This window comes from Vanrija pseudolonga, chromosome 2 (genome assembly GCF_020906515.1).
Source record: "Vanrija pseudolonga chromosome 2, complete sequence".
NCBI classification, from domain to species: Eukaryota; Fungi; Basidiomycota; class Tremellomycetes; order Trichosporonales; family Trichosporonaceae; genus Vanrija; species Vanrija pseudolonga.
Window position 1 is genome coordinate 2725848 of NC_085850.1, and position 24017 is coordinate 2749864.

The 24017-nt window shown below is 63.1% G+C and overlaps 10 protein-coding genes across 10 annotated transcripts; 5 read left to right on the forward strand and 5 right to left on the reverse strand.

The window, feature by feature from the left end:
* Positions 1 to 91: 91 nt before the first annotated feature.
* Positions 92 to 1317, reverse strand: SPCC594.04c (putative protein; the record flags this gene model as incomplete). The annotated part of the gene is made up of 2 exons (XM_062769326.1): positions 92 to 307; positions 349 to 1317. 2 exons carry the CDS (start codon positions 1315 to 1317, stop codon positions 92 to 94), a joined length of 1185 nt encoding a protein of 394 aa, XP_062625310.1.
* A 386-nt stretch (positions 1318 to 1703) lies between these two features.
* Positions 1704 to 2968, forward strand: bah (Acetyl-hydrolase; the record flags this gene model as incomplete). The annotated part of the gene is made up of 2 exons (XM_062769327.1): positions 1704 to 2247; positions 2301 to 2968. The coding sequence occupies 2 exons, from the start codon at positions 1704 to 1706 to the stop codon at positions 2966 to 2968; spliced, it is 1212 nt and encodes a 403-aa protein (XP_062625311.1).
* PRKX (cAMP-dependent protein kinase catalytic subunit PRKX) lies at positions 2963 to 5518 on the reverse strand. The gene is made up of 3 exons (XM_062769328.1): positions 4662 to 5518; positions 3357 to 4523; positions 2963 to 3207 (listed from the first exon to the last, which is right to left on the reverse strand). The coding sequence occupies exons 1-3, from the start codon at positions 4906 to 4908 to the stop codon at positions 3044 to 3046; spliced, it is 1578 nt and encodes a 525-aa protein (XP_062625312.1). The 5' UTR covers positions 4909 to 5518; the 3' UTR covers positions 2963 to 3043.
* Positions 5519 to 7888: 2370 nt separating this feature from the next.
* Positions 7889 to 8397, forward strand: PH0854_0 (RutC family protein; the record flags this gene model as incomplete). Its single annotated transcript, XM_062769329.1, has 3 exons — positions 7889 to 8173; positions 8237 to 8335; positions 8377 to 8397. The coding sequence occupies 3 exons, from the start codon at positions 7889 to 7891 to the stop codon at positions 8395 to 8397; spliced, it is 405 nt and encodes a 134-aa protein (XP_062625313.1).
* A 1838-nt stretch (positions 8398 to 10235) lies between these two features.
* LOC62_02G002811 (uncharacterized protein) lies at positions 10236 to 13080 on the forward strand. The gene is made up of 2 exons (XM_062769330.1): positions 10236 to 10706; positions 10745 to 13080. The coding sequence occupies exons 1-2, from the start codon at positions 10481 to 10483 to the stop codon at positions 12955 to 12957; spliced, it is 2439 nt and encodes an 812-aa protein (XP_062625314.1). The 5' UTR covers positions 10236 to 10480; the 3' UTR covers positions 12958 to 13080.
* Positions 13068 to 14123, reverse strand: rex4 (RNA exonuclease 4). Its single transcript, XM_062769331.1, has 6 exons — positions 14042 to 14123; positions 13962 to 14004; positions 13756 to 13910; positions 13455 to 13705; positions 13293 to 13393; positions 13068 to 13254 (listed from the first exon to the last, which is right to left on the reverse strand). The coding sequence occupies exons 1-6, from the start codon at positions 14076 to 14078 to the stop codon at positions 13230 to 13232; spliced, it is 612 nt and encodes a 203-aa protein (XP_062625315.1). The 5' UTR covers positions 14079 to 14123; the 3' UTR covers positions 13068 to 13229.
* Positions 14124 to 14303: 180 nt separating this feature from the next.
* LOC62_02G002813 (uncharacterized protein) lies at positions 14304 to 15577 on the forward strand (the record flags this gene model as incomplete). Its single annotated transcript, XM_062769332.1, has 3 exons — positions 14304 to 14561; positions 14604 to 14846; positions 14894 to 15577. 3 exons carry the CDS (start codon positions 14304 to 14306, stop codon positions 15575 to 15577), a joined length of 1185 nt encoding a protein of 394 aa, XP_062625316.1.
* A 525-nt stretch (positions 15578 to 16102) lies between these two features.
* On the forward strand, positions 16103 to 18146 carry LOC62_02G002814 (uncharacterized protein; the record flags this gene model as incomplete). The annotated part of the gene is made up of 4 exons (XM_062769333.1): positions 16103 to 16548; positions 16664 to 17946; positions 17993 to 18064; positions 18112 to 18146. The coding sequence occupies 4 exons, from the start codon at positions 16103 to 16105 to the stop codon at positions 18144 to 18146; spliced, it is 1836 nt and encodes a 611-aa protein (XP_062625317.1).
* Positions 18147 to 18444: 298 nt separating this feature from the next.
* YOR059C_0 (Putative lipase) lies at positions 18445 to 20451 on the reverse strand (the record flags this gene model as incomplete). The annotated part of the gene is made up of 10 exons (XM_062769334.1): positions 18445 to 18547; positions 18585 to 18953; positions 18991 to 19073; positions 19112 to 19404; positions 19466 to 19597; positions 19659 to 19775; positions 19833 to 19854; positions 19944 to 20003; positions 20113 to 20336; positions 20400 to 20451. The coding sequence occupies 10 exons, from the start codon at positions 20449 to 20451 to the stop codon at positions 18445 to 18447; spliced, it is 1455 nt and encodes a 484-aa protein (XP_062625318.1).
* Positions 20452 to 20716: 265 nt separating this feature from the next.
* Pa2g4 (Proliferation-associated protein 2G4) lies at positions 20717 to 22523 on the reverse strand. The gene is made up of 8 exons (XM_062769335.1): positions 22350 to 22523; positions 22184 to 22285; positions 22026 to 22099; positions 21447 to 21928; positions 21216 to 21405; positions 21095 to 21163; positions 20984 to 21041; positions 20717 to 20937 (listed from the first exon to the last, which is right to left on the reverse strand). Exons 1-8 carry the CDS (start codon positions 22439 to 22441, stop codon positions 20817 to 20819), a joined length of 1188 nt encoding a protein of 395 aa, XP_062625319.1. The 5' UTR covers positions 22442 to 22523; the 3' UTR covers positions 20717 to 20816.
* Between the last annotated feature and the right edge of the window lie 1494 nt (positions 22524 to 24017).

Below are 24017 nucleotides of genomic sequence, written 5' to 3' on the forward strand. Positions count from 1 at the left end.
AGCATCAGAAGGATAGTTTTGGGTACAACGGTGTATGAGGGGTTAGGGTATGGGATGAATGTCCTGCGGCCTACGATGCGGAGGACAGGCGTCACTCCGCAGCCGCGCTGGCGGGCTTGGCCGGTGGCGTGGTCAGCTCATGCTGCAACTCTGCCCGTGTGCCATTCAGCGTCGTCCAGATCCACTTGATCGCCGTCTCCTGCGGGAGGAACATGCCCACGAGGCGCTGGTACACGCTGTAGGCGGGGTACTTTTGCGTCGTGATCCACTCTGTCAGGCGGGTGCTGGCGCAGAAGAGGAGCGAGAGCTGCGGGGTGAGCTGGGTACAGCCAACATCGTTCAACTCACGAAGAAGGCAGGGCCGAGGCACGCCTGCGCGGGCGGGTGCACGCTCGCAAAGACCGCAAACAGGCCCTGGTTGAGCCAGAAGAGCTGCTCGGCGACAAAGTTGGGGTGGCGGATGAGCGCGTGCAGCCCCTTTGTGGGGAACCCGGGCCAGAAGCCGGCCGGCACGTCGATAGGCAGCGGGATGCCGCGCGCGTCGAGCTTCTGCTCGCTGCCGCGCATGGCGGCGTGCTTGGCCTCCTGGAAGCGGTACATTGCGTTGTCTCCGGCAGCCTGGAGCGCGATGATGCCGAGGCCGGCGAGGGCGAAGAAGCCGTCGAGGAGGTGCAGTGCGGGGGTCGAGCCCGGCGCGCTGCGGTGCGCGGGCACGAGGAACGACACCGCGGACAGAGGGAGCGCGTAGCCCCCCGGCCCGGCGGAGAGGTTGGCTGCCGGCTGCAGCGCTGCCGCGACGGGGATGCTGAGGGCGAAGATGAGGATGGGCTGGGGGATGGCCACGGCGAAGATGTGGATGAGCTCAAAGGCCCACTTGGGGAGGATCTTGCGGAGCGTCGCGTAGCGGTAGTCCTCTGCCGTGAGGTCGTACAGGCCTCGGCGCGCAGTGTGCCATGTGAGCCGGGCCGACCAGAGGACCTGGAGGGCGAGCATGATCCAGAGGCGGGGCAGGCTGGCGCCGAACGCCTCCGCGTTGGGGTTCACGAGCGCCCAGGCCGCGATCGCGGCACTGCTGACAACCGGCAGCGTCGTGTACACCCTGTCGACCCAGCCGACGTTGCCCGAGACATGGGTGAGGAGGAAGGACGTGGGGATGAGCGCGAGACTGAGGCCGAGGGGCACGTGCAGCGCTGATGTGGTGTTGGGCGAGAAGAGCAAGGTGAGGGGGTTGAGGGTTCGCTCGGCGGCGAGGAGGGACGGGAGCGTGCGCAGTGCGTCTAGGAAGGACGAGGCGGCGGCAGGGACGGCGGCGGCCATCGTAACGAGTGTGCGGGGTGGCGAAGCGAATGGAGAGAGAACGAAAACAAGAGTCGAGTTGAGTCAGTCGCCGCCGACAGACATGTCGCGATGGCAGCCACCCGCCAGCCATGACGTCGTGCCCTACCCCGGGTCCCCACACTATTCGGAAACAACCACCAACTGGAATACATCGAACCGGGCACGCCTTCGACTGAACTTTGTTGACAACGCGCTAGCTTGCTGCACGACGACAACGACAGTGGCAGCGCCTCGAGGCGAGTGTGATCGTCGGTGCGTGTGTGGGCGCGACGAAGTAGGCGACGCGACAGCAAACGCCGTGTCGATACACGGCGTCGTTCTTCTCTTCTTCTCAAGTTCTCTCTTCCGTCGACCGCCTCAGCACAATGTCCATCGCCGCTCTCCGGCGCGCGACCCCGGACCCACGCGCGCCGAACACGCCCCCCACGCCCCTCCTGAGGCTGTACAACTTCCTCTCCACCGCCGCGCTGTACGCCGCCGCGCCGCTGATAGCGCTTTCCGCCCTGATAACGTACCACACCGCCGGCCCCCCAGCCCAATGGATGTCCTACGGCTTTTACGCGTGGTCGCGCCTCGCCAAGGCCTTCTTGACGAAATACACGCTCTACCTCCCCGGCGTCGACCCCGACGAAGGGCGAGTCCCGAACAAGTTTGCCCAAGAGGGCGCAGCGCGCGCGCCGGGGGTCGGTGTTGCGGTGGTCACTATCCCCCCGGCCACGGACCGGCCGGCCGCGCTCGCCAATGACGCCGTACACGCCGTCGAACGACCGCTGTTCGTCCTCACGCCCCCGGCGCCAGCGCCGCGCCGCGCAATCGTCTACTTCCACGGCGGGGCCTACGCCTTCGGGCATCCCCTCCAGTGGCCGTTCGCGTGGCTCCTAGCGAGCGAGCTGGGGGTTCCAGTCTACGGTACGTACGTTCCCTCACCCTCCTCCCACCCAAGCTGCAAGCTCACCCCACAGCGCCAAACTACCGTAAAGCCCTCACCCCCGACTCGGCCTTCCCCGCGCAGCTGCTCGACGCGCTCGCGGGGTGGGAGTACGTCCTCGGCCTGGGCTACGCCGCTCACGAGGTGTCGCTGGTCGGCGAGAGCGCCGGCGGGCATCTATGCCTGCAGCTCGCCCAGCTGCTCTCCGACGCCGGCCGGCCACTGCCCCGCGCGCTCGCGCTCTCCGGGCCGTGGTGCGACGCGACGTCCAGCAGCGATAGCTGTTCGCGCAACTACGCGGCCGATTATCTTCCGCTCGTCGGCCGCCTCGCCGTGCCGTCCTACCTCCGCCACTATGTGCCAGAAGCCCTGGCCCACCGCTACGTCTCGCCTGTGCGCGCCGTACCAGCAGACTGGGCGCCCCTGGCCAACGCTGGGACCAAGGTATATGTCCATGCTGGCGAGTGCGAGATCCTCGTCGATGAGGTGCGCGCCACGGTCGCTGCTATGCGTGCCGGCGGCGTAGACGTCACGTACGTCGAGGAGACTGGCGGCCTGCACCAGTCCGCTGCTATGGCCTTCAGCGGCAGCGACGCCTGGCCCACCTTCCGCGACGACGTCCGCCCCATCATCCTCGACACCGCCACTAGCACCACCCGCCCCCTCACCGCCACACCTAGCAGCACCCAATCCGTACCCTAAAACCCAGATATGCATAGAAAAGCGTGCCCAGTCGGCTCGCATAAAAAAAAACTCTAGTCCCATCTACTACTACACCTACTCCTCGTCCATTACGTCCTCAGCGGCACGGCCGCTGGGAAAGCTAAACTCGCGGAACAGGGATTCGTATGGGTCCTCGGTCGCGTCGTATGGCGTGCCGAAGATACCCGGCAGTTCCGTCGGCCGCGGTGGCGGGTATCGTTGGAAGTTTTGAGAGTCGCCTGGGAGGTTGTGTCAGTCATTGTCCGTCGGAGTAGGACGTCCGCGCTAGCGTCGGCGTGGCAGGGGCGGGCGATCACTTAGGGGTCTCGTAGACCAGTGTAGCCCGCCACGACCATCGCCCTCCGCGCGCTATCCTTAATGAACTCACTCATGCTGCCGACCCGCGGCACAATCGGCGCTCCAATCTCCTTCCTCTCAAGCGATCCCCAGTCGACACCGGCAAACCACGGGTGGTTCATGACATCGCGTGCGCCGCCGCGCAAGTTGCCGAGACGCTTCGTTCGGTCCGCGGTCAACAGACCCCGAATCAAGTCCTTGGCGTACGGGTCGATGTGCGAAGGGAACGCCACCTCGTTGCGCAGGATCTTCTCGTAGATGCCGAGCGGGTGGTCGTCAAAGAAGGGCGGGTAGCCTGCGAGCATCTCAAATGCCAGGATACCGAGCGCCCACCAGTCGACAGCCTTGCCGTGGCCTTGCGACAGGACAATCTCCGGCGCTAGGTACTCGGGAGTACCGCAAAGCGTGAAGGTTCGGTCCTCGACCACCTTTGCAAATCCGAAATCAGCAATGCGGAGGTAGCCTGTCCGGTCGAGCAACAAATTCTCCGGCTTGAGGTCACGGTAGATGATATTGTTCGAGTGGAGGTAGTCGATCGCGAGGACAATGGACGCCAGGTAGAACCTCGTGACGTCGGCAGAGAAACGCCCCGCTCGTCGCAAGTGTGAGAACAATTCGCCACCGGGAATGTAGGACAACAGCATGTAGACGTTGAGGTTGTCCTGGTATGTCGAGTAGAGCTCGACGATGAATGGATGCCGCACGCGCTCGAGGATCCGCCGCTCAGAGTTGATGTGCTCGACCTGCTTGAGGCGCACAATCTCAGACTTTCTCAGCACCTTCATGGCAAAGTGAGGCAGCTGTCCGTCGGCTTGTTGTGTCGACGCAGGGGACGGCGAATGCGGATCCGGCGACTGGTACAGGTGCGGGAAGATTGGGTGGTAGGCCGTCGGCCGGTAAGATGGCCTCTGGCGAACCAGTAAAACACGTCCAAACGTGCCAGTGCCGAGCGTCTCGACAATCTCCCAGTCTTGCAACCGTGCTTGTCCGCGGTGTGGGTGCCAACCGTGAGGATAAATTCCTAGGCTTGATCCGCCTGCAGGGAACCGTCCCTGCCACTGTCCCGACGCCGAGCCCTCGATCACGCCCTCCATGCCGCCCCAGGAAGACGAAGCGTCCCACGCCGAGGGCGGCGTCGACATGAGCGACGCGGGTGGTGATAACGGCGCGGCTTGTCCTGGTGGAACGGGGACATAGTCTGTGTGTGTGGTGTAGTGGTGATCGGGAGTGAGATGATCAAGGGGCAGATCGGCGGCGATCGGCGGAGACAGCGAGCACGAATGGTTAGCGTCACGGCAATCGCGCATAGCCCGTCGGACTTGACACGGCGACTCACGACTAGGCTGAGCTAGCGGCGCAGGACGGCCGATCTGATGTCCGGTCGCGTGAACCGGTGCAGGCGGCTGTCGGAATGCGGCGTAGGGGTCGGCGGTGGGGTTGGCAGCCTGTGCAGCAGCCGCAGCCGCGGATGGAGGCTTCTGTGCTCCTAGCATGGCGACGCGCTCGTGGGGCAGCAAGAGCGACATGGGGTCGAGCTTGAACTTTGCCGGCTTTGCATTGCTGGTTGGCGCTGGCGTGTCCATGATGGGCTATGGTCCCAGTGGGACGACGCCGTTAGTAGGGGGGGTGGGGAATGTGGGTAAAGGGCAACGAGTCGTCGATGGACTTGTTGGAGAGATAAGTGTGTGCCGTGGTAATGAGGCGAGCGTCGAACTCGCGTCGTCGTCGACGTCGTAGTTCTAGTTCGGCGTCAGATGGCCGTGTATGCGGGTGTGTGATGGGATCGAGGAACGACCAAGTGGCGTGTTGACGAAAGTGAGCCAGACTTTGGACGTCGTTCGCTCTCGTCGTCGTCCGTCGGCGGCGACGGTGGTATGCTATGCGTGCGCGCGCGCTTGATCCCGGACTTTTGGGCCCGCGGGCGACAGGAACGGCGGTAGGCGGTGAGTTCGGACGCGGTCGGTGTGACGCCGGAGTGTGGAGCTATGCGGAGCGGGCGGGGCGGGGGGGCGGGGCGGATCGCGGCTGTAGTCACGCAAGCGTGTTTGTGGAGAGAGAGGATGTGGGATGTGGTGTGTGTGATGGAGCAAGAGGAGTAAAAGATGTAGCGGATTGCGATGCACAATGGCAGCAGCAGCAGGCGGTCAGCAGCCTGCAGTCGTGTCTTGGTGCTGCTGGTCGATATTATTGCCGTTGGGACTGGTGTGTGGTATGGCAGGGAAGGGGTGTGTGTCTGGCGGCGTCGAGCGCCCAAAAGGGGACTAGGCAGAGTAAAGAGGGAAACACGAGCTGGATATCCTGAATCAAGGCGCATTTGGGGAGGCGCAAGTTGCACAGTGGCGTCAATCAGGGAAGAACGGGGGGGGGAAGACAGAGGAGGGGGCACGGCGGCAGACACCACCACTGGCAGCAGCAGCACGGTCAAGTCGACTCATCATCATTTCCGCCCCTTCCTTCCCCGTCCTACTGCTCAATGTCGTCGGCGTGTGGGTCCCTTCCCCTGGTGCCTTGTCCCTGGATGAGGAAAAAAGGAGCCCAGACCTGTCCCTGAGACGATTTGGGTCCAGCAGCTGCAGGCGGGCCATTTTTTGTCGGGAGAGATGTGCTAGGGTACTAGATTGTGTCCAGGACACGACGACACCTTTTTACCACTTGCCAGTTCAACATTGACCAGGGAGCACGCACGTAGAGCAACCAAGATCGAGGCAAGACGCAGCAAGCTCCTCGCCGGCGCCGGCGCCCGTACACGCCCGGTGCCTGTGCCGTTGACATATATCCAAAAGTCTAAAATTTACGCAACAGCGCAGAGGGAAGGGAGCCATATGCAAAGGTCGAGTCGGTCGAGATCGCGTCGACGACAAACCACGACACCACCACGCTCATGCTCCTTCCTGCAGCCTGTGCCTGAAGGAACACTGACTGTTGTCTCTGACACTCATCATCAGGACCAATTGATACCTTGATGTCATGATGGCCACGCCGTGGCCGTGGGCGCAGCCACAACCAGACAGGTGGCGCGTGGCGTGCCGTGGTGGCTCAACGTGGCTCGGCTGCATACGCGTGCAGGAGTGCAGTGCGTGCACCCCAACAAGCAGCGCACGCAGCAAGGCCAAGGCTGCTGGCCAAGGAGGCACGTACGCCACGGACGGCTTGCAGTCGCCGACGCGGCGTGCCGTTGGCGTGTTGTTTGGTCATTGCTGCTGCCGGCCGGCTGCCGCGACACACGCCGGCTTGCTGCTTCTGATGCTGCTGCTGCGCGCTGCGCCTGATGCCAGGCAGCCAGCCCCCTGCCCCTGCACCGCAGGGCCACCGCACATCGCAACTTGCACATCGTGATGCGCGCGCCGCGGCGGCGGCGGAGGCGGCGGATTCGCGTCGGGCTGACTGGCGTGTCGGGGAGCGACGTGGCCGAGACCGAGGTCGGGCGGGCGGGGTATAACGACCTCGTCGGATTGTGGCACTGCGGCGACACCCACTGCGACAAGTATTAGGCCGATACGACGATGATGGCACGACCTAGCTGGCGTATCTCGGCGAGCCAGCCATCAACGTGCGCAGCATCACGCACGCACGCACTCACGCACGTAGGCCAGCGGGAAGCTAAAAACGCAGTCTCAGATCTGCATTCATTCATGGCGACGCACGCGCGTGTTGTGTTTCAGCGCGCGCTTCGCCGACCGAGTGAGAGACTCTGCGCACGCCACAGCCGCCGCTGCACACACCCACACCGAGCCCACGGCCCGGATACAGACGTCGCCGCCGGGGGCGACTTCCGCCCGTGCGTACGTCTTGTTCGCCGACACCGAGATGCCGCATGCCGCAAGACATGTCTGAGTGGCTGTGGCTGGGCGGCGCTAGCTGCCGACCGAGAGAGGTGGGCGTGGCGGGTCGGTCGGTCGGTCAGTCTGCCCCAAGCCGGGCACTGGCGGCGCTGGGCGCTGCAGATAATGGCGCGATGCTGTCGGCAGAGACTTGCCGAGAGTGATACTCACTCACTCCACGACGCCGAGGCTCAACGCCGCGCCGCGCGCCGCCGAGAGCCGTGAGCCGCGGCTCCTGCAGTCACAGTCGCCGTGGTGTATCGGCGTGATGCGAGACACTGTGCTGAGAGGCAAGACGGAAAGCACTCCCGAGGCGTTCACGGAGATGCGCTGACATGCTTGAGGGTGTGAAGTGACAGAGAGTGGGAGGCGGCCGGCGTTGGTGGTCATCGCCCGTGGCAGAGCTAGGCGTGGCGGAGGGCTGACGCTACACCATGGTGGCATGGGGTATGACCCATTCCCCCTCCTATCCAACTTCTTCCTATCCAACTTCTTCCCCTCACGCCTCTTTGCACCCATCGCATCATAGCAACACATCAGCGGCATACCGCACACCGCTGCATGTCGTTCGGAGCGCGGTGCCGTCGGCGCGGACATTGAGGGGCGGGGCGGGAGATATCCGGCGGACGGGGCGGCGAAATCCGACAACTCGTTCGTCGACAGCGCCGTGGCGAGGCATAAGAACGACTCTTGCGCGCTCCCTCTCTCCCCCAGCCTCCCCAACCCCACCCACGCATACACAATGACGACCAGCACGAACCCCAACAAGACCCCCGTCCCCGCGGCAGGCAGCACCGCGATCTTCACGCGCGTCATTCAGTCCGGCCCGCTCGTCTTCTTGGCGGGCCAGACGGGCAACGACCCCGCCACGGGCAAGCTCGTGCCCGGGGGCATCGTGCCCGAGACGGTGCAGGCGTTTGCGTCTATCAAGGAGACGCTGGCGCATGCTGGCTTGGGGCTGGAGGACTTGGTGTCTGTTACTATCTATGTGCGCGACTATCCTGAGAACATTGCCGCGTTGAACGAGGTGCGTAGGGCTCGAGAGACGGACATGTGTGGACGGACAATGTGCTGACAAGCCGGCGCGCAGCTCTACCCCACCCTCTTCCCTGCCGGCGTGCCCCTCCCCGTCCGCACCGCCGTCGGCGTCGCTGCCCTCCCGCGTAACGCTGCGGCAGAGTACCAGGTTGTGAGTTCTTGTGGTGGTGGAGGGACGCTGATCGACCGCAGATCGCGGCTCGTCGCGAGTAGTGCGTTTGTAGCTATGCACAGTCTTGTATTGGAGTGAGGGAGGGGTGAAGTGACATGGCAGGTGGGTTGGAGGCGGGGACGGGGAGGCGAGGCATGGTTGCATCCGAGTCTGTGACCCAGCTCTGGGAGTTGTGAGGCATCGCTGCCCACACCCAGCGCCAGGCCGGTGTCGTCCCTCGGTAGAGTCTACAAGGACGGTGGGGTAGTCTAGCGAGACGCACTGTGGCGTGTGCTGTATGCTGCGACGAGGCCAGGAGGGATCCTGGGGGTGCATCCCATGCTGCGGGCGTCAGGTTTGCTCCCCAAGGTTCGCAACACCTGACCAGCACCACTACCTGCGGTGTGAGGGTTGACTTGGGGACGCTTTTGGCAACGCACAGAGAACGCGAGCTCGGGTCGTCTTGCTGGTAGTTGGGGCATGAAGGTGGTGGTGGGCTGGTGAAGGAAGGTGGAGGAACAAGATAGGACAAGAGGAGGAGATACATCTTGTGGGGCAGAGGAATACCTGCTCCCCACCCCCCCTCCCCCCGCAGCTGTGCCCCCTCCAAGCCGTGCGAGTCGACGCCAGCCATCGCTGACCAACCGCCACTCGGCATGCCGGCACGCCCGTGCGCGGCGTAGTGGTGAGGCCATGGAGCCGGCCGCAGCAAGCCGGTCGCAACATAGATGAGTGACGGTACAGGTCAGTGTAGTCAGCCTCGGTCAGTCGCTTCAGCGCGTGCCCAGGCATGGCATTACCGTCGCTCGTACCGCCGTGCCGACTAGGGACAGACCGCCAAAGGCTTGTCTTGCTGTGCCCTCCGCCGTGGGTGATCGCTCCAGGCCGTGTGGTGTGAGCTCAGCCCCGCCGGCATCAGCGCCGTGGTCACAGTCCAGTCGTTGGAAGTCAGCGGAGAGGCCTTCAGCATCGTGAGTTACTGCTCCGCGCCTGCTACTCGCGGCCTTCGGTGTTCGTTCGTCTCGCTTAACATCGCTGTGCACCTCCGTCGGGAGGAGTGAGTCTGCCGACGATCCTGCCGAAGAGCATGATCACGCTGCCGCCAGGAGAAGGCACTTGGGTATCGATATCTCATGCAGACAGACCGCAGCCGTCTCGGCGCCGGGGTTTTGTTTCTTGTCTATCGGGGGTTTGCGTCGAGCCGGCGCACCGATGGGCTATCTCGGGCCTGCGTGATGAGTCGGACATGCGAAGGTTAAGTGATTGCCGGTGAGACAGATCAGACCGAGAGAGCGGGCAGGCACTGCTGGAATCAAGCGCACAGTCGCGTCGGATGGGATGGCGACGAGACAAAGGACGCCGCGACGCCGTGGCGCCGGCGCCGGCGGCTGCTGCGGCTCGAGCACACACGCATGCACCAGCGCAAGCACACATCTCACTCGTCTGGCTGTTTTATACTTTGTCTCCAACTCCCCATACCCCCCGTCACTGTCACACTTTACTCACAAGCATCATCTTACCCTGTCACTGTGAACCTTGTTCGGAACGAGACGGAGGTATGGGTTGCGGCCGTGTCGAAACACCACCGTGGACCCCCCCCCCCCCCTGCAGTGCTGACCTCTGACTTCAGGGCACCCCTTTGGGGGGTCATCGTCACTAACCTCGATGCACCTGACTGAGACTGCTCGTCGTAGTGCTCGTCTAGTGCTGGCAGTCCTTGCTGACCGGCATCCTGGCCGCACACCCCGTGACGTGACGTCAAACCTCTCGACCAGCCGTTTCGTACGTTTGTGCCGTAATGGTTGCAGCAACCCCCAGGTTTCGCCGGTGGGAGCCGAGAGCTGAGACACGCCCTTTTGAGTGAAGCACCAGAGAGAGCAGATTCGATCAAGACCTGCTCCTGCTGCGAGGAGAGAGCCCAGAGACACAGAGTGCAAAGAGACATCTCGTCGTCGCTGCTTCACCTTCACAACCGTTGCATAGGCACGCCGCCAGTGCCTCCACCCAGTTCTCATCTCACACACACGCACCTCGTGGTCGCATCGCTCGCTGCTAGCCACCTCCTTGTGCTCGCTCTCGACAACACCTCTCATCCATCCACATCTTTTTTATCGGTGGTTTATCACACACGGATCCCAATCCACCATGGGAGAGTCGAAATTGTCACCTGGCGGCGCAGGCCTCCAGTCCGGCGCCAACGTCCCATCGCCCGCAACCACCATCGACCCCATCACCGGCAAGGCGCACGTCACGGCGACGGGCCTGACCCGCGCGCAGCTCGCGTCACAGCGTGCTGCCGCGGCCATCAACGGTACGCCGGCAAACGGCACTCAGCCGCCGCCGCCCAACGGTGTCTCCAAGGCTGTCGCCGGTGAGTGGTTCCACTTGATTGCCCGCTAACGGCTGCAGGAGTAAAGTCCAGCGCGCCTCACCTCCCCTCGTCGTCGTGGTCCGACGACATCAGCCGCGCATTCGACAGGATCAAAGTGGCCACGCCGACGATTGACGAGGACGAGGTGTCGACGTTTACACCGCAGACGTCTCTTCCCACCCGCTCCAAGGCTTCCGCCGCCGCGCCCTCGGCGTTCAAGGCGCCCAAACTCGCGCCCCCCTCTGCGCCATCAGACGGCACAGTAGTCTTCGCCCCTGGAACCCGCGCGCGGACAACAAAGAGGCTCAGCGTCAACACGGCCAATGGGCTGTTCACCGCATCGCTCGACCCTGAGACCATGGTCTTCTTCATCGACGACGACACGGTGCTGCCGGGCGAGACGCCAAAGGCCAGCCCTGGTATTGGAGAGAGCAAGCGCATCGCTGTCCCGAGCTCATCGGGACAAGCGACGCCGCAGGCCAGCGGTGCTGATGGGAGCGGCCCAGCGAGCCCCGCAAGCGCCAACGGCGCGACGATCCACGCCGCGTCCAGGCTGCCAGCACCGACATCCGCAGCCGCGGCAATCCCCCAGGTTGCTGTTCAGCCACCGCCTGACGCTGTTGTTAGCATTGCGGGCGGTGCTGCGGATCGGGACGTGCCGACCGGCAGTCCCATGAGCCCGAAGCGAGCGGGGATGGTCGGACGCCCGGCCATGGTCTCGCTCGGGGCCGTGGGTGGAGCCTCGGCGCTTCGCGAGCTCGCGGGGCTGAACACGGACGATGCGAATGCGCTGGCCGTCACGAGCGAGACCAGGCGCGGAGCGGAGCGAAGCTACACTTCGGCCTCCACAACTGCTATCCACCATGGAGCCGAGGGCAAGCCGAACGAGAGGACATCACTTGGTGCTAGACCGGACGACGGTGACGGAGACAACACAACAGTTGACACGGGCACTGTGTCCGGCGACGTCTCCCGGACCCAGACACCGGCCGGAGACAACTCTCTCCCCCAAACGCCCGCCTCGCTCGCCATTGCCAGCACGACGAAGCACGGGCTTGACCCAGCCGCGTCGACTGCGAGCATCACGGCCATCCGGAACGGCAGCGAGGGGAAGAACGTGTCGCACCCTGGCTCCCCAGTGAGCTCGACGGCGCCGAGCCACGCAGCAGAGCCCAAGTCGCCTGTGCCGTCGACAACGCAGCCCGCGTCCACGTCGGACCCCAAGTCGCCGACGTCGCCCACCTCTGCCCTCTCCGCGCCATCAGCAAACGGCTCGAGCTCATCTGACCTTCGTACCCCCGGACACGCATACCGCGCCGTCGGCCACCCTGCGTCGCGTGGGCTACCGGGCACGACACGCGAAGTGGGGACCTATCCTGCGCCACAGTACGATGGCGAGGCGACCGCCGAGCTCGCCCACCACAACCAGAGTGGTGTTCTGCACAGCCTCGCCCAAAAGGTGTCAGACAAGGTGGAGGGAAAGAAGCCTGCCAAGGAGGCAGATGACGAGGCCAAGCACGATGAGGACACACCACCCGCCCTCCCCGAGAAGGACAGCCCAGTCAGCCCCGCGAGCCCAACCAGCGCGTCGAGCGGCGTTACTGGCGCGCCGTTGTCCACGCCGTCCAAGCTCGGCGACGTGCAGAGACGCAAGCCAGTACCAGCGGCAGATGCCGAGCTGGCCAGGAGCAGTGGCAACTCGTCGCCTGATGGCCAACCGCCCGTCGTCGCGACGGTGCCCATCGCCGACACCGAGGCAGATGCCGAGGCCCAGACCCCTACCACCGCCAAGAAGACGAACGGCTTCTTCAACCGCTCCGCAGCCAACGAATCAACGACGCCGACGACTCCTAAGTCACCCTCGAGCCCGTTGCAGAATGCCAGCGCGGCGTTTGCAGGCTTTGGCAGCGCACTCCGGCGGACAGCGAGCGGGACGCTGCTGAACACGGGCGGCGGCACGAAAGAGCGGCCCATCATCTCGGACCCTCTGCCAGTGCCAGTTGACAAGGAGACGCCCGGGCGCCCGTCGGGTTCGTTCTTCCGGAGCCACAAGCGGTCAGAGAGCGCGGCGCCCAATCTCAACCCCAACGCCGAGGCGGCAGCGCGGCCGCCCACGTCCTTCTTCAACCACTCGCGCCAGGCCAGCGCAGCGAGCACGGGCAGTGCACGCAAGAAGGGCGGCATCTTCAACAAGCTCAAGGCCGACTTCAAGGTCATTGGCGGACGGATCAGGAACGAGGACAAGAAGTAGTAGTAGCGGTGGCCCCGCAGGACAATGGGCCAAGCTGGGCGGCTGGGCGTGCGTGGCGCGGCGCGGCGAGGCGCGGGTTTGTACATCTATCTACCTTGTAATAAAATGATGACGGATGACGATGGCCGCGGGACCTGGGACATGGGGGTACAAAGGAAGGACAGGATGGGTACAAAGCGAACCTTGGAGGTTATACACAATGCTGGGTATCGCTGGGGCGGGCGTGGGATTGTTGTAGTGGGGGAATGGTGTGGGCGGTGCGTGGTGTTTGTTTACCAGTACCACTTGGCGTGCGCGCTGGGTGTGTCAGCTGTGCGCGGCACGAGTAAACCCACCGAGGGACGCCCGACACGACGTCGTCGCCGTCGGCAAGGCCCTTCTCATAGTCGGCACGGTACTTGAGGAAGATTTCCATCGTGACGCGGGCGTCCTCGATCTGGGGGTGGGCGTCAGTGGTCAGCTTGGCAGCGCCGCAAATAGCAGTGATTGATACCCACGGGACAGTGGGCGCCCTCCTGGATATCGCGTCCCAGCACCTCCTTGGCCATGGCGCGCAGGCCGGGGTACATGCCCTCCGTCTTGACGCCCATGCGCTCGCGGAGCGGGTAGAAGAGCGCCGTGTCGCGCACGTCCTCGTAGTCGTGCCTGTGCTGGAGGACGGCCAGGTCGTTGAAGAGCGCATGCCCGACGATAATCTTCGACTTGATGATCTCAATCACCTCCTTGCGGACGGTTTCGACGGTCGGCGCTGGCGGCGGCGTCAACTTGCTTCTGCGACGAAGAGGCCCGAGCACCCACCGTCCTTGAGGAGCGCCTTTGTAATCCCCGATTCTGGCGTCAGCTTGCCCACGAGTCGGCGCTCACTGTCCGTCTTGTAGTCGAGCACGTTCTTCGGGTGCTGGAACACGTAGGAATGGTACAGGACCTTGCCGGTATGGTCGACGATTGCGACCCTAGGCGTGGTGTGAGCTGGCCGTACGCGTCGTCAAGAGCACTAGACCTACCGAGCCAGCCCATTCTCCGTGTTGCAGCGCACCATTTCGCAGTCTGCCGTTGTCAGTCCCGTCCATGCGCAGACACGCACCGATGCCGACGTAGCGGTCGAGCCCGATGACAGTCATTCTGGGTCAGTGGATGGAGAGAGAAGAGAAGCAGGATGCGAAGTGTCCCCTCGCTGCTACTTATAGGCTCGCTGTGGAGCGGCGAGACACGAGGCGGACACACAAAGTGGAGGTTGGCCCGCCTGGCTGGTCGGGCATTGTTGTGGGTGTCAAAACACGCCTGTTACGCCTGTTAGGCCATTGACAGCACATCGTCGGTCCACATTGTCCTCGTACCCTCGCCCGATGGCAGCACACACGCCGTCCATACACACGCCACCCATCCTCCCCCTCCCGACGCCAGGGAGCGCGGGCTTCTCCCCGGCGCTCGTGCGCGCGGTGCACGCCTCGCCGGCGCTGCGCGGCTGGGCGCCGGACGGCACGCTGCTCGCCGTCTTCGTGCTCGCCATGGTCGCGCGCCGCGGGGGCGTGCTCGTCGACGTCGTGCGGGACCGCGGGTCGCCTGTGCCCGGCGTGCACCGCGTCGTGCGGGCTGCGATTGCGGTAGGTAGTGTGTGTGTGCTGGCGCGGGCTGACGACTTGTAGCTCGCAGAGTCAGTGTTCGGCCTCGAGACCCGCACTATCGTCCTCTCGGCACACAGTACCGCCGCCGACGTGTCCTTCGAGCCCCGCGCAGGCTGCTTCGTCATCGCTGGCCTCGAGGACGCGCCGACCCCCGTCCAGATCAAGTTCCGCGACCAGGTCGCCCTGGCTGACAAGTGGGTCCGGCCGCCGCTCGTCGTGTGGGTCCGCAACGAGGACAAGGCAGACGACTCGCCCCCGTGGCTGGTAAGTGCTCGCTGTGCGCCAGCGCCCCGTCCCCGCTGAGCTTCTAGATCGACATCTTCTCATGTTCGATCGCCGTTGTCCCCGACGACATTGAGCCGCCACCCGCCGGGCTGGAGCAGACAGCCCTCATCCCACCAGACTACGTCGCAGACCTGCGCTCGCTCCTCGAGGTAACGCACATTCACCCCCCACTAGAGGTGCACATCTCCAACCTTGTCGCCGCACTGTCTTTACATCCCTCACTCGCATCAACCATAACCGCAAGAGCAGAAGAGGCGCTTACTCGCCTGGTCCGCGGGCAACGCCTCCTCGCGTCGCCGTTCGACCTCCCACCAGACTGGGAGGAGAACGTGCACACCTGGCAGCACGAGGTGGGCAACCCGAATGCTGCCCGTCGACAGGCAGCAGCTGCAGGAGGGCTCAGCGGCGGCCCAGGCGGCGTGGACACGTGGGCGCGCCGCGCCGGCGAGGTGCCGAGAACGGAAGCCGTCGTCGGACCAGGCGGTGACGAGTGGTACTGCCTGCCTGAGAATGTGGCTGGCGCATGGGCGCTCGCGGTGCGTCACCGTGTGCGCGTGCGCGAGCCCGGCCAGGGCGCGCTGTACCAGCTCAACGGGACGGCGCAGGAGCGCGCCGCCAAGGCCAGCAAGCACCAGGGGACGGTCCGCGAGACGGCGCGCCACCGCCGCGAGGTCGACCAGGCGCTCGAGGAGCTCCTCCTCACTGTGTAGACTAGACGTGTTGTTGTCAATAGTATCTTGCATTCACTGTATTGTTCTGTTCGTGCGTGCCGAGGAGGACAGACGCGTCGCTTCTGCGCCACTGACCGCCGACGTGTTTGAGGTGTCGTTGGTCCCCTGCGCCGCGGTGCCGATCCTGCTCGCCGCCTCGTGGCCTTGCGACACCGCAGCGGTGCAGCCCCTGGCCGTTGTTCTCGCCGTCGGCGCTGTCGATGCTTCGGCGCGCCATGGTGGCGTGTGATAAACACGCCGTGTGTGAGAGCGGTTGTGTGTTTACACTGACTCGCCGCGACAGTCACTTTCGTCGCACCGACCCACCACCACCACCACCACTCGTCACTCTTTCACTCGTCCCAGGATCCACTCACCGCGCCTCTCTCTCGGCCATTCACACTCGCCCATACCCCCCTCCCCCTCCCATCACTCTCCCCCCCCTTCCCCTTGCACCCCCTTCCCTTCCCCTTCCTCTTCTTCTCTCCATTCACCATATACCCAGCATCTCTTGTACCCAGCGTCATGCGCCTACAGCAGCGCTCCTCCTCGGCGGATATTAACGACCGCCGCAACTTCCGCGTACACCGTCTCATCGAGCGCGCGACCGGGCGTCCTCCACCAGCACGGCGTGTCAACGTCTCGGACATCAGTGGGCCAGTCGAGGTCCTCGTCCCAGTGGGAGAGTCCTTAACAACAAGCCAGGCGTCGCAACCAGGCCGCAGTAACTCGCTGTCGTCCTCCCTTACGTCGCGTATCTCCCGCGCCTTCTCCATCTCGGACCGGCGCACGACGACGACGATACCCAACACGCATACCCGCTCGCACTCGACTTCTGCGTCAGTCATCATGGGTCTAACGAGCGACTTTGCCGCCCTATCCCCGCCTTTGACGGCTAGCACGTCGTCAAACTGGAGCTACGAGGACGTCGCCACCGCCCGCCACGGCTACGTCCCGTCGTCGGCTTCAACGTCGGCGACCGCCACGCCCACCTCTGCGGCCTGTAAGTGGTGACTACAGTTCCTCTGACCCACCACTGACAACCCCAGTCGACCACAGCCGTATTCGCCCCCAGCACACACACAGCCAAAGCCAGCACATGCATACCTACCCTCAACGGCCGATGGCAACAACGCCATTTGGGTCGTACACGAAAAGCTCTGCCAAGCGCCCGAACACAGCACCTTCCTCCGGATCCCCTTCCCCGCCGGAGAAGGCACCGCCACTGCCAGTCCCCAAGACGCGCCTCTCCCAGTCTCCCCTCGTTGGCTCGTCCCTCTTCCGCGAGACGTTCAGTCGCCTCTCGGCCGTCGCCAACGGCACCAGCAGCACCGACAATGTGGCGTCTTCTTCGTCACTTCGTTCCCGCCCCATTTCGCTACCGGTGAGAGCCACGCTGGTTCAGTCGGGGACTCCTCAACCGCCTTCCCTCACACGCCGTCCACCTTACGTCGTGCAGGACAGCTCGCTGGACACGCCGTCCCGGCCCGGCTTCCGCTCCAAGCGCGAGGCTATCTGCCTCTCTCCGCTGCCGGTCTCGCCCGTTTCGCCTCTCTCGACATCCTTTGTGCATCCGCCAGAAACACCATCATCAGTCAACTCTAGCACTTCGTCTCGCTTCCGGATCCCCCGCAAGCCTGTGCCTGTCCTCACGCCAGAAGAGCTCGGTACTCCATCGCCCCCTCCCACCCCCAAGATGTGCACTGACACTTCAGCGGGCGAGACGACTTCGGCCAGCAGCTGCAGCCCGCTGTCCTCCCCTGCTGCCTCGGCAGAATCTATGGACACACCACAAGACGAACCAACCTCGCCGTCTTTGGCACCCTTAAGCCCCAACGCCTCGTTCAGCAACGAGATGGACCGCCTCTTTGACGAGCTTCTCGACGAGTGCCGCACACCAAAGGTCTCACGCCCGCCGACAGCAGCGACCCAGCACGTCCCTATGCCGGAGCACCGACCAGTTACACCCGGACGACCACTGGCGCACAAGACGTCGTCTATTCTCCGCCGCACTCCTGCAGTTCGCAGATCACTCCGGAATATCAATATCCACAAGCGCTCCCAGTCGCACCCGTTACCCGATAGCCCCAAGATCTCGGTGCCACTGACTCCGAGCCGCGAGACGCGCCACACGCGCGAAACCTCAACCCCCCTACCGACCTGCTCGCCTTTCAAGCCCTTCATCCCCTCGCAGCGCAGCTTTGAGCCCCTGCGTGCCGTCCGCTCCCGCTCAAGCCCAATGCTGGCGACGACGTCCGCCAACATCCCCGCCGCGGGCCTCCAGACGCCTGTCGGCCGGGTCAAGGATCGCGTCCAGCAGTTTGAGCGGACCGAGAACTCCCCCACCGCCCCGTCCACCCCTGTGAAGAGTGAGCTTGAAAACAACTCTGTGTGTTTGTGAGCTCACAATGTCAGCCTTGGGCGCCATTCTCAACAAGAACATTCGTGTGAACTCTGATGAGCTGACTCTGGAATCCAAGCGTCTGAGTGAGTCCAGGTCAGCGCGGTCCCGCTTCCACCTGCTCACCCCACAGTGGAAGAGGCGCGCGCGCGTCGCGCCATTCGCTAAAAAGCAAAGCCGAAACTCATGCCGCAGAGGTCACATTTTACTCCATATAATGAACATTAGTAACTTGTATCCATCGCCATGCGGCCACCACACTTGTAGAGCAATGTAATAAAGCAGTTACATGTCATTTATTTGTACCCAGCTGGTGCAGGTCTAGCCGAGTAAACCAAGTTACGATTTCTATCAACAAATATGGCTATCAGCGGGACGAAGGTATCCTAAGTGTCGTAGAGGTGAGAGTCGACGGTGTTATAATACATTGGAGAAGTGAAGTTCGGGGTATGTATGGACGAGAGACTCAGAATGGCGTCGCGGCGGTCTCGGCTGCAAGAGCAACCTCACCGGCCCAGTGGCGGAGGACGCCGCGGCCGCGCTCATGGATCGGCATGCGCTCGGGGTCGCTAGGGCTGTCAGTACAGCCATAATGGTCAATCTCACCGGACGACGATAACCGCGTGCGAGTTGGGGCAGTCGGGGAACCAGACCATGTGCTTGTTGGGGTCGAGGGCGTTTAGCCAGTGGACCATGCGCGCCTGGCGGTCGGTCATGAGGGGGTGGACGTCGGGCTCAAAGTGCTCAAAGTCGTCGTCGAACTCGTCGTGGTCGAGAGGGAGCGGCGTCTCGACGGCATCCATGAAGTCTTGCTCAATGTTACGCTCGACCTTGCGAATGGCGGCGCGCAGGCCGTCAATCGAGAGGCCGTGAACCGAGGGAATGGGCGACATCGGAGACACGGGGCTGCTGGTGCCGGCCGCAGTCCGGTTGGCCTCCATTTGTGCGCGGGTGAGCTTCTGGAGACGAAGGCGCCTGGGGTGTGAGTGAAGTCTCCAGTAAATTCACTCACGAGCGGCTGGTGTCAAGTGAGAAGCGGATAATGACCAGAAGGAAAAGCACCGGGATAAGGATCGGGGCGAGGACGAGAATGATCTGACTGTCAGCTGAGCAAGCTGGCCGGTTCAACTGACAGTGCTATACGGCTCGCGAAACCTCAAGGTCGGCGGAAGGGTACCAATGTTCCAGTTGAACCACTGCTTTGCCTTTGGTTTGGCCACGGTGAGCGGGTCCGGCTGTGGGAACGACCACTGGTGGGCAATGTCTTGGTGGTCGTACTTGACCTGGAGACCACGCTCCTTCCACTTGACGAAAGGGTCGCTCATCTGGATAGCAGCCGAGGGAAACGGCACCGTGTTGTCGTTGACGAGGTTAGCGTAGATGTGAATGTCGCGGAAGCGAGCGAGGGCCTTGTGGAAAACTTGCTCTTTCGGGGCGTAAGTGCCACACTCGCTCGCCACCACCGAAATTCGAAACGCGCCACTCACTGGGATCGGCCATGATTTCGAGAAGCGGGCGCTCGTCGAGCTCTGAATAGCTGTCCACGACGTAGATCTGCTCGCCGGTGCGTGAGAGCAGGCGGCCACCGAGCCACGAGAGCGCCTGGGAGATGAAGGTATCTAGGGGGCGGGGGTGAGACTACCGTTTCGGGTGTGTGAGAGCGCGTCGCCCACCACTCACTGTAGCGCGGAATGCCGAGATGCGGAGACGCCAGCGCCGAAAAGGTGACCGGCTCGTGGGCGTCAAAGAAGGAAGGCGTGCGCGCGTTGAGCAGGCCGACGAGGTACCGCGCCACGACTAGATTGTCCACATCAGTGTCTCATTCCGCGACCGCGTCGTTCCCAGGGTACTTACGCCCTCCGAGGGAGTATCCCATCTGTTGTGTGGATGGCGAGGAGGGGGTCCAGGTCAGTCTCGCGCTCGCGCATGCACACCCCGTTTCACCTCCACCCCGCCCAAACTCACAACACTGAAGCGCGCGACATGGCGCCCGTCGGCCTCGAGGCGGGCGATCTCGCGGTCGAGCTGGGCGTCGGTGTGAGCGCGTCGTCCGAGTCATGCATGGGAGGGCTGGCACACAAGTGACCAGCACTGCGCTGCAGGAAGTGGCCGTGTCCACCGATTCCCAACTCACCTCGTATGCACAGCGGCTGGCGCACACGTCGACACCGTCGTAGGTGAGCTTTGACGTCATGCCCTCGGCGACGAGCACGACGAGGTCGTCGCGCTGGCGGCGGGGCGTGGCGTCGGGGGACGAGTGGACCGAGCTGCCGCCGCCGCTGGCGATGTCGACAGTGGTCATGTCTGTCCACGCGGCGTGCAGCTCGTCGACGGCGGCGGCGAGGTGCTCTGGCTTGCCTGCGGTCGCGGTCGCGTGTTAGTGGCGTGGTTGTTGTGCCTGCGTGCGCTCGCGACACTGACCCCATAGCCCGTGGATGAGGAGTACGAGGTGGACGTCCTTGAACTTGGTCATGGCTAGAGGTGTTGGGAGATGGGTTGCAGTCAAAGAGGGGGAAAAGTTGAGCTGATCCCAAGTTATACGTGTACGAGTGTGCGACCTACCACTCTGGACGCCGCCGTTCAGAAATCACAAAGGACGCATCAAAGGCGCCCAGGCACCAACCGTCAACATTCAGGGACCACGACCACGTGCCAGCCGCCGGCCCCGCCCAGCTGGCCCAGCTTTTCGACAAAGCCAAAGCCTCGACCTGCTGCTGCATGCTGCACCACCCATGTCGGAAGATCAAACGCACTGCATTTGCGGCGCAACCCATTGCGCGCTATAGAAATGGCTTCTTCTTCCTGCTGCTGCTGTCATGCTACATCGACACAAAGTTCTTAAGCACCGTTGGTGGCAGCGGCGGCCTTCTTGGCCTTCTTCTTGGGCGCACGCAGAGGAGCGGCAATGAGGTTCTTGAGGTCCTCGTCCTGGATCGACTTGTCCGACTTGACCTTGTCGCTGCATGGGGTCAGTGCTGTCACGGCATACCATCAGAGCAACTCACGCCGAGTACCAGACGGGCTGGGGGGATAGCAACAAGGGGCCAGCGGGGAGAAGGGCAACTGGCATCGAGTCAGCTTCGGGTCCGAGATTAGGCTGACACGGCTCAACTCACGGGTGAAGAAGAACTCGGCAACAACCGAGCCGGCAACAGTCTGGGTAACCTCGTAAGGCTTGAGGAGACCTGCGAGGTATTAGCAATGTGAAGCGGCCGCCTAGGGTGCGTCCCAACTCACCGTGGGCAACAGCCTCCTGGACACCCATGCGGGCACGGCGCTCGTCCTCGAGGGCACGGAGGGTGAAGGGGAAGGCACCCGACTTCTTTTGGACCTCGGAGAAGGTAGCACGCGAGGTCTTCATCTTGAGCTGGTAGTTAACGTCGTTGGCGCGCTTGTAGACCGAAGTACGGGCGTCCTCGGGGCGGGCCTGTAAAGGTTTAGTGACTGTTGCTCGGGACCGAGACCCACCTTGGCGTCAGTGCCGGTGACGACAAGGACGTCGACACCGTAAACCTCGCCCTCCTCGAAGGTGGCCGTCTCGTGGTCGCGACGGAGCTCGGGGGTGGGGTTGAGGAGGACGCGCTTCTTGCCGTCGGTGACGTTCTGCTCGTGCTGGCACGAGAGCATGCCCTGGACGGGGAGCACACCGTACTCCTTGGTGACCTTCTGGACAACCTCGGTAACGTCCCAGTTCTTGGCTCCGGGCTTGAGGGTGCGGATGGCAGCCTGGGCAGCCTCGTAGGCGGCCTTGATGGCGTCGGCAGCAGCACCCTCAGTCTTGCTTCCAACCTGGACAGTCTCGGCGTGGATGACAGCGTAGCCGTCAATCTGGATACCGAGCTGGACCTTGACAACGTCGCCGTCCTTGAGGACAACCTCGGGGTCAGAGGGGAGGGGCGAGACGTGCGAAACGACGTTGTTGACCGAGACACAGGTGGGGAAAGCCGAGCCTGTGCGAGTGTGCGTCAATGGAATGGCCCGTGCCGAGAAAGAGAAAGTTGACAAGACGACTGCGGTGGTGTCGCCGCAACCTCGCCACCGACTCACCCTTGGTGACCTTGACACCGGCCTTGGCCTTGTTGTACAGAGGAGCAACGGCCTCGGCGACGAGCTTGTCACCCCTGCGCGCAAAAGATCAGCCACGAAAACACAAAATGCAGGCATCATCATCGGCTCCGATGACACCGGCAGGCAGGACAACGTACTCGATGGAGAGCTCAAGAACCTTCTTGCCAGCAGTGATCTGGGGGATGAGCTTCTTGAGGACCTCGTTGAGCGCCTGGCCGGCAGTGGTGTACTTGGTGATGCTGGGAGACGGTGCGTCAGTGAGGTCACACGCCAGGCACATTTTATGAGCTGCCGGTCACTCACACCTCGTTGGAGAGGCCCTTCTCCTCCTCCTTCTCGGCCTTGTCGGCGACAGGAGCGGGCTTCTTGAGATCGATGGCGGCCTCGGCGGACATTGTGTCTGTTTGGTCTAGGTGGTAGAGGTAGTAGGTTGGAAGGTTGAATAGGAGAGCCCAAGGACGTCAATGGAACAAGGCGGCTTGCGGCGCTGCTGCTCTGCAAGGTCTGCTGCCTTGAACATCTCTCATTGTAATTTGGTCCCGCCAAAGTGGGGCTCCAGCTTGTCATGCGACCTAGTGCCGAGTGTGGCGCCGTGGCAGGCAGTGATGTCACTGCAACGTAGACGCTGTAGTCATGTCTGAGCATGCAAGCGGGTCGAGACGGGGCAAGGTGGGCGTGGGATGCAACCCGAATACGCTCGGACAGTCACTCCATCACTGACATCAGTGAGGTAGTTGATTCGGGATATCCGAACCCACCAAAGGCGGATCCAGCTGCTCCGTCCCGCACCGATTCGGACGGAAATGGCGACGACACAGGCCTGCCAGCTGCCTAGGCACTTCATTGTCGAGGTCCCGTTGTGGGCTCTCACACAGCTCTCTCCCCGCCTCCTACTGTTCTTGAATTACGAAAGATTGTCACATGTTGCTCAAGGTCAAGGGCTCACGGAGAGCTGAGGAGGAGGTATGTACCAACGCCCTCGCGCGCTCCACGAGGGAACCAAACAACTGGTTCATACCCTTCGCTTGCACATACTCTGGGAACTCCCACATGCTCCCCTGCACCCCTTGGTAAACTCAACCCACTTGCCGGCGGCATGCTCGCACGACCTGACGGGAGATCATCACGGGACGAGGGCCGTCCCGTCCGCCATCTTGCCTTCATCTCTGCGGTGTTCAAGCGAGCTCCCGCCCTGTGCAGGGAGTTGAAACGGTGCTCGGTGTTGAAACGCGATTGTTGTAATGAGGAAATGCCAGCTTGGAGAGATTGTGGTCTTGGCCGTACGGAGTATGCGGTCTCCATTGCTCGGCATTCAGTACCGCGGGAGACGCATCATCAGTCGAATGGCAGGGCTGTTCCCCATGCGGGGCTACTCGCATCCATCCCATCAGACCCGGTGGAGCCGTGATCCCTTGAACAAGCCAAGCTCTCACTCCTTCGCTCACCGCTCATAGCCGCTAGCGCCTCGCCACCACACCTGCTTCCTGAGCCATCAGCACCCACGCCGCCCCGCGTCCACGCACAGCAGCGACCCGAGCGTGCCCCCCCTTGCATCCGCTTCGCGTTGATGCTTAATCGAATCATTACCAGCGATCCAGCAGATCATTGATGGTTAATCGCTAATGGGCAGGCGGGCGCGAGAAGGTTTCATAGCAGTGCAGTCAGCTTCATGCTTCCGCAGGGAGTTGAGTAGCTGCTCCGGAGTATTAGGCGGCGCGGGTAATGCAGCAGCGTCATCCGTATTAATCAGATGGACGCCGAGCGGGACCGGGCGTTAGTCTGGTGCGGTGACTTACTTGCCCAATGCCGACGAGGAGTTTGGCGAGCTCGTGTCGTCCGGTGGGAATCCCGTCTCGCGTGCACGCTCTACGGCGCCGAGAATAAGCAGCGTATGCTGAATCTGGATGCTCAAATTGCTCGTCGAAGCCGCAAACCTCTGTAAGGGGGATTTGAGCAAGTCTGTCATGTTGC

Coding starts and splice junctions, on each gene's coding strand:
- Pa2g4 (XM_062769335.1), bottom strand. CDS start 22,441: ATGTCCGCCGAGGCCGCCATCGATCTCAAGAAGCCCGCTCCTGTCGCC. Junction 22,100..22,183: donor GTTCTTGAGCTCTCCATCGA/GTACGTTGTCCT, acceptor TTTTGCGCGCAG/GGGTGACAAGCTCGTCGCCG. Junction 20,938..20,983: donor CAGCCCGTCTGGTACTCGGC/GTGAGTTGCTCT, acceptor GACCCCATGCAG/CGACAAGGTCAAGTCGGACA.
- PRKX (XM_062769328.1), bottom strand. CDS start 4,908: ATGGACACGCCAGCGCCAACCAGCAATGCAAAGCCGGCAAAGTTCAAG. Junction 4,524..4,661: donor GCCGCTAGCTCAGCCTAGTC/GTGAGTCGCCGT, acceptor CCACACACACAG/ACTATGTCCCCGTTCCACCA. Junction 3,208..3,356: donor GCCGCGGGTCGGCAGCATGA/GTGAGTTCATTA, acceptor ACAACCTCCCAG/GCGACTCTCAAAACTTCCAA.
- LOC62_02G002811 (XM_062769330.1), top strand. CDS start 10,481: ATGGGAGAGTCGAAATTGTCACCTGGCGGCGCAGGCCTCCAGTCCGGC. Junction 10,707..10,744: donor TGTCTCCAAGGCTGTCGCCG/GTGAGTGGTTCC, acceptor TAACGGCTGCAG/GAGTAAAGTCCAGCGCGCCT.
- rex4 (XM_062769331.1), bottom strand. CDS start 14,078: ATGACTGTCATCGGGCTCGACCGCTACGTCGGCATCG. Junction 14,005..14,041: donor CGACCGCTACGTCGGCATCG/GTGCGTGTCTGC, acceptor TGACAACGGCAG/ACTGCGAAATGGTGCGCTGC. Junction 13,706..13,755: donor AAAGGCGCTCCTCAAGGACG/GTGGGTGCTCGG, acceptor CGCCGCCGCCAG/CGCCGACCGTCGAAACCGTC.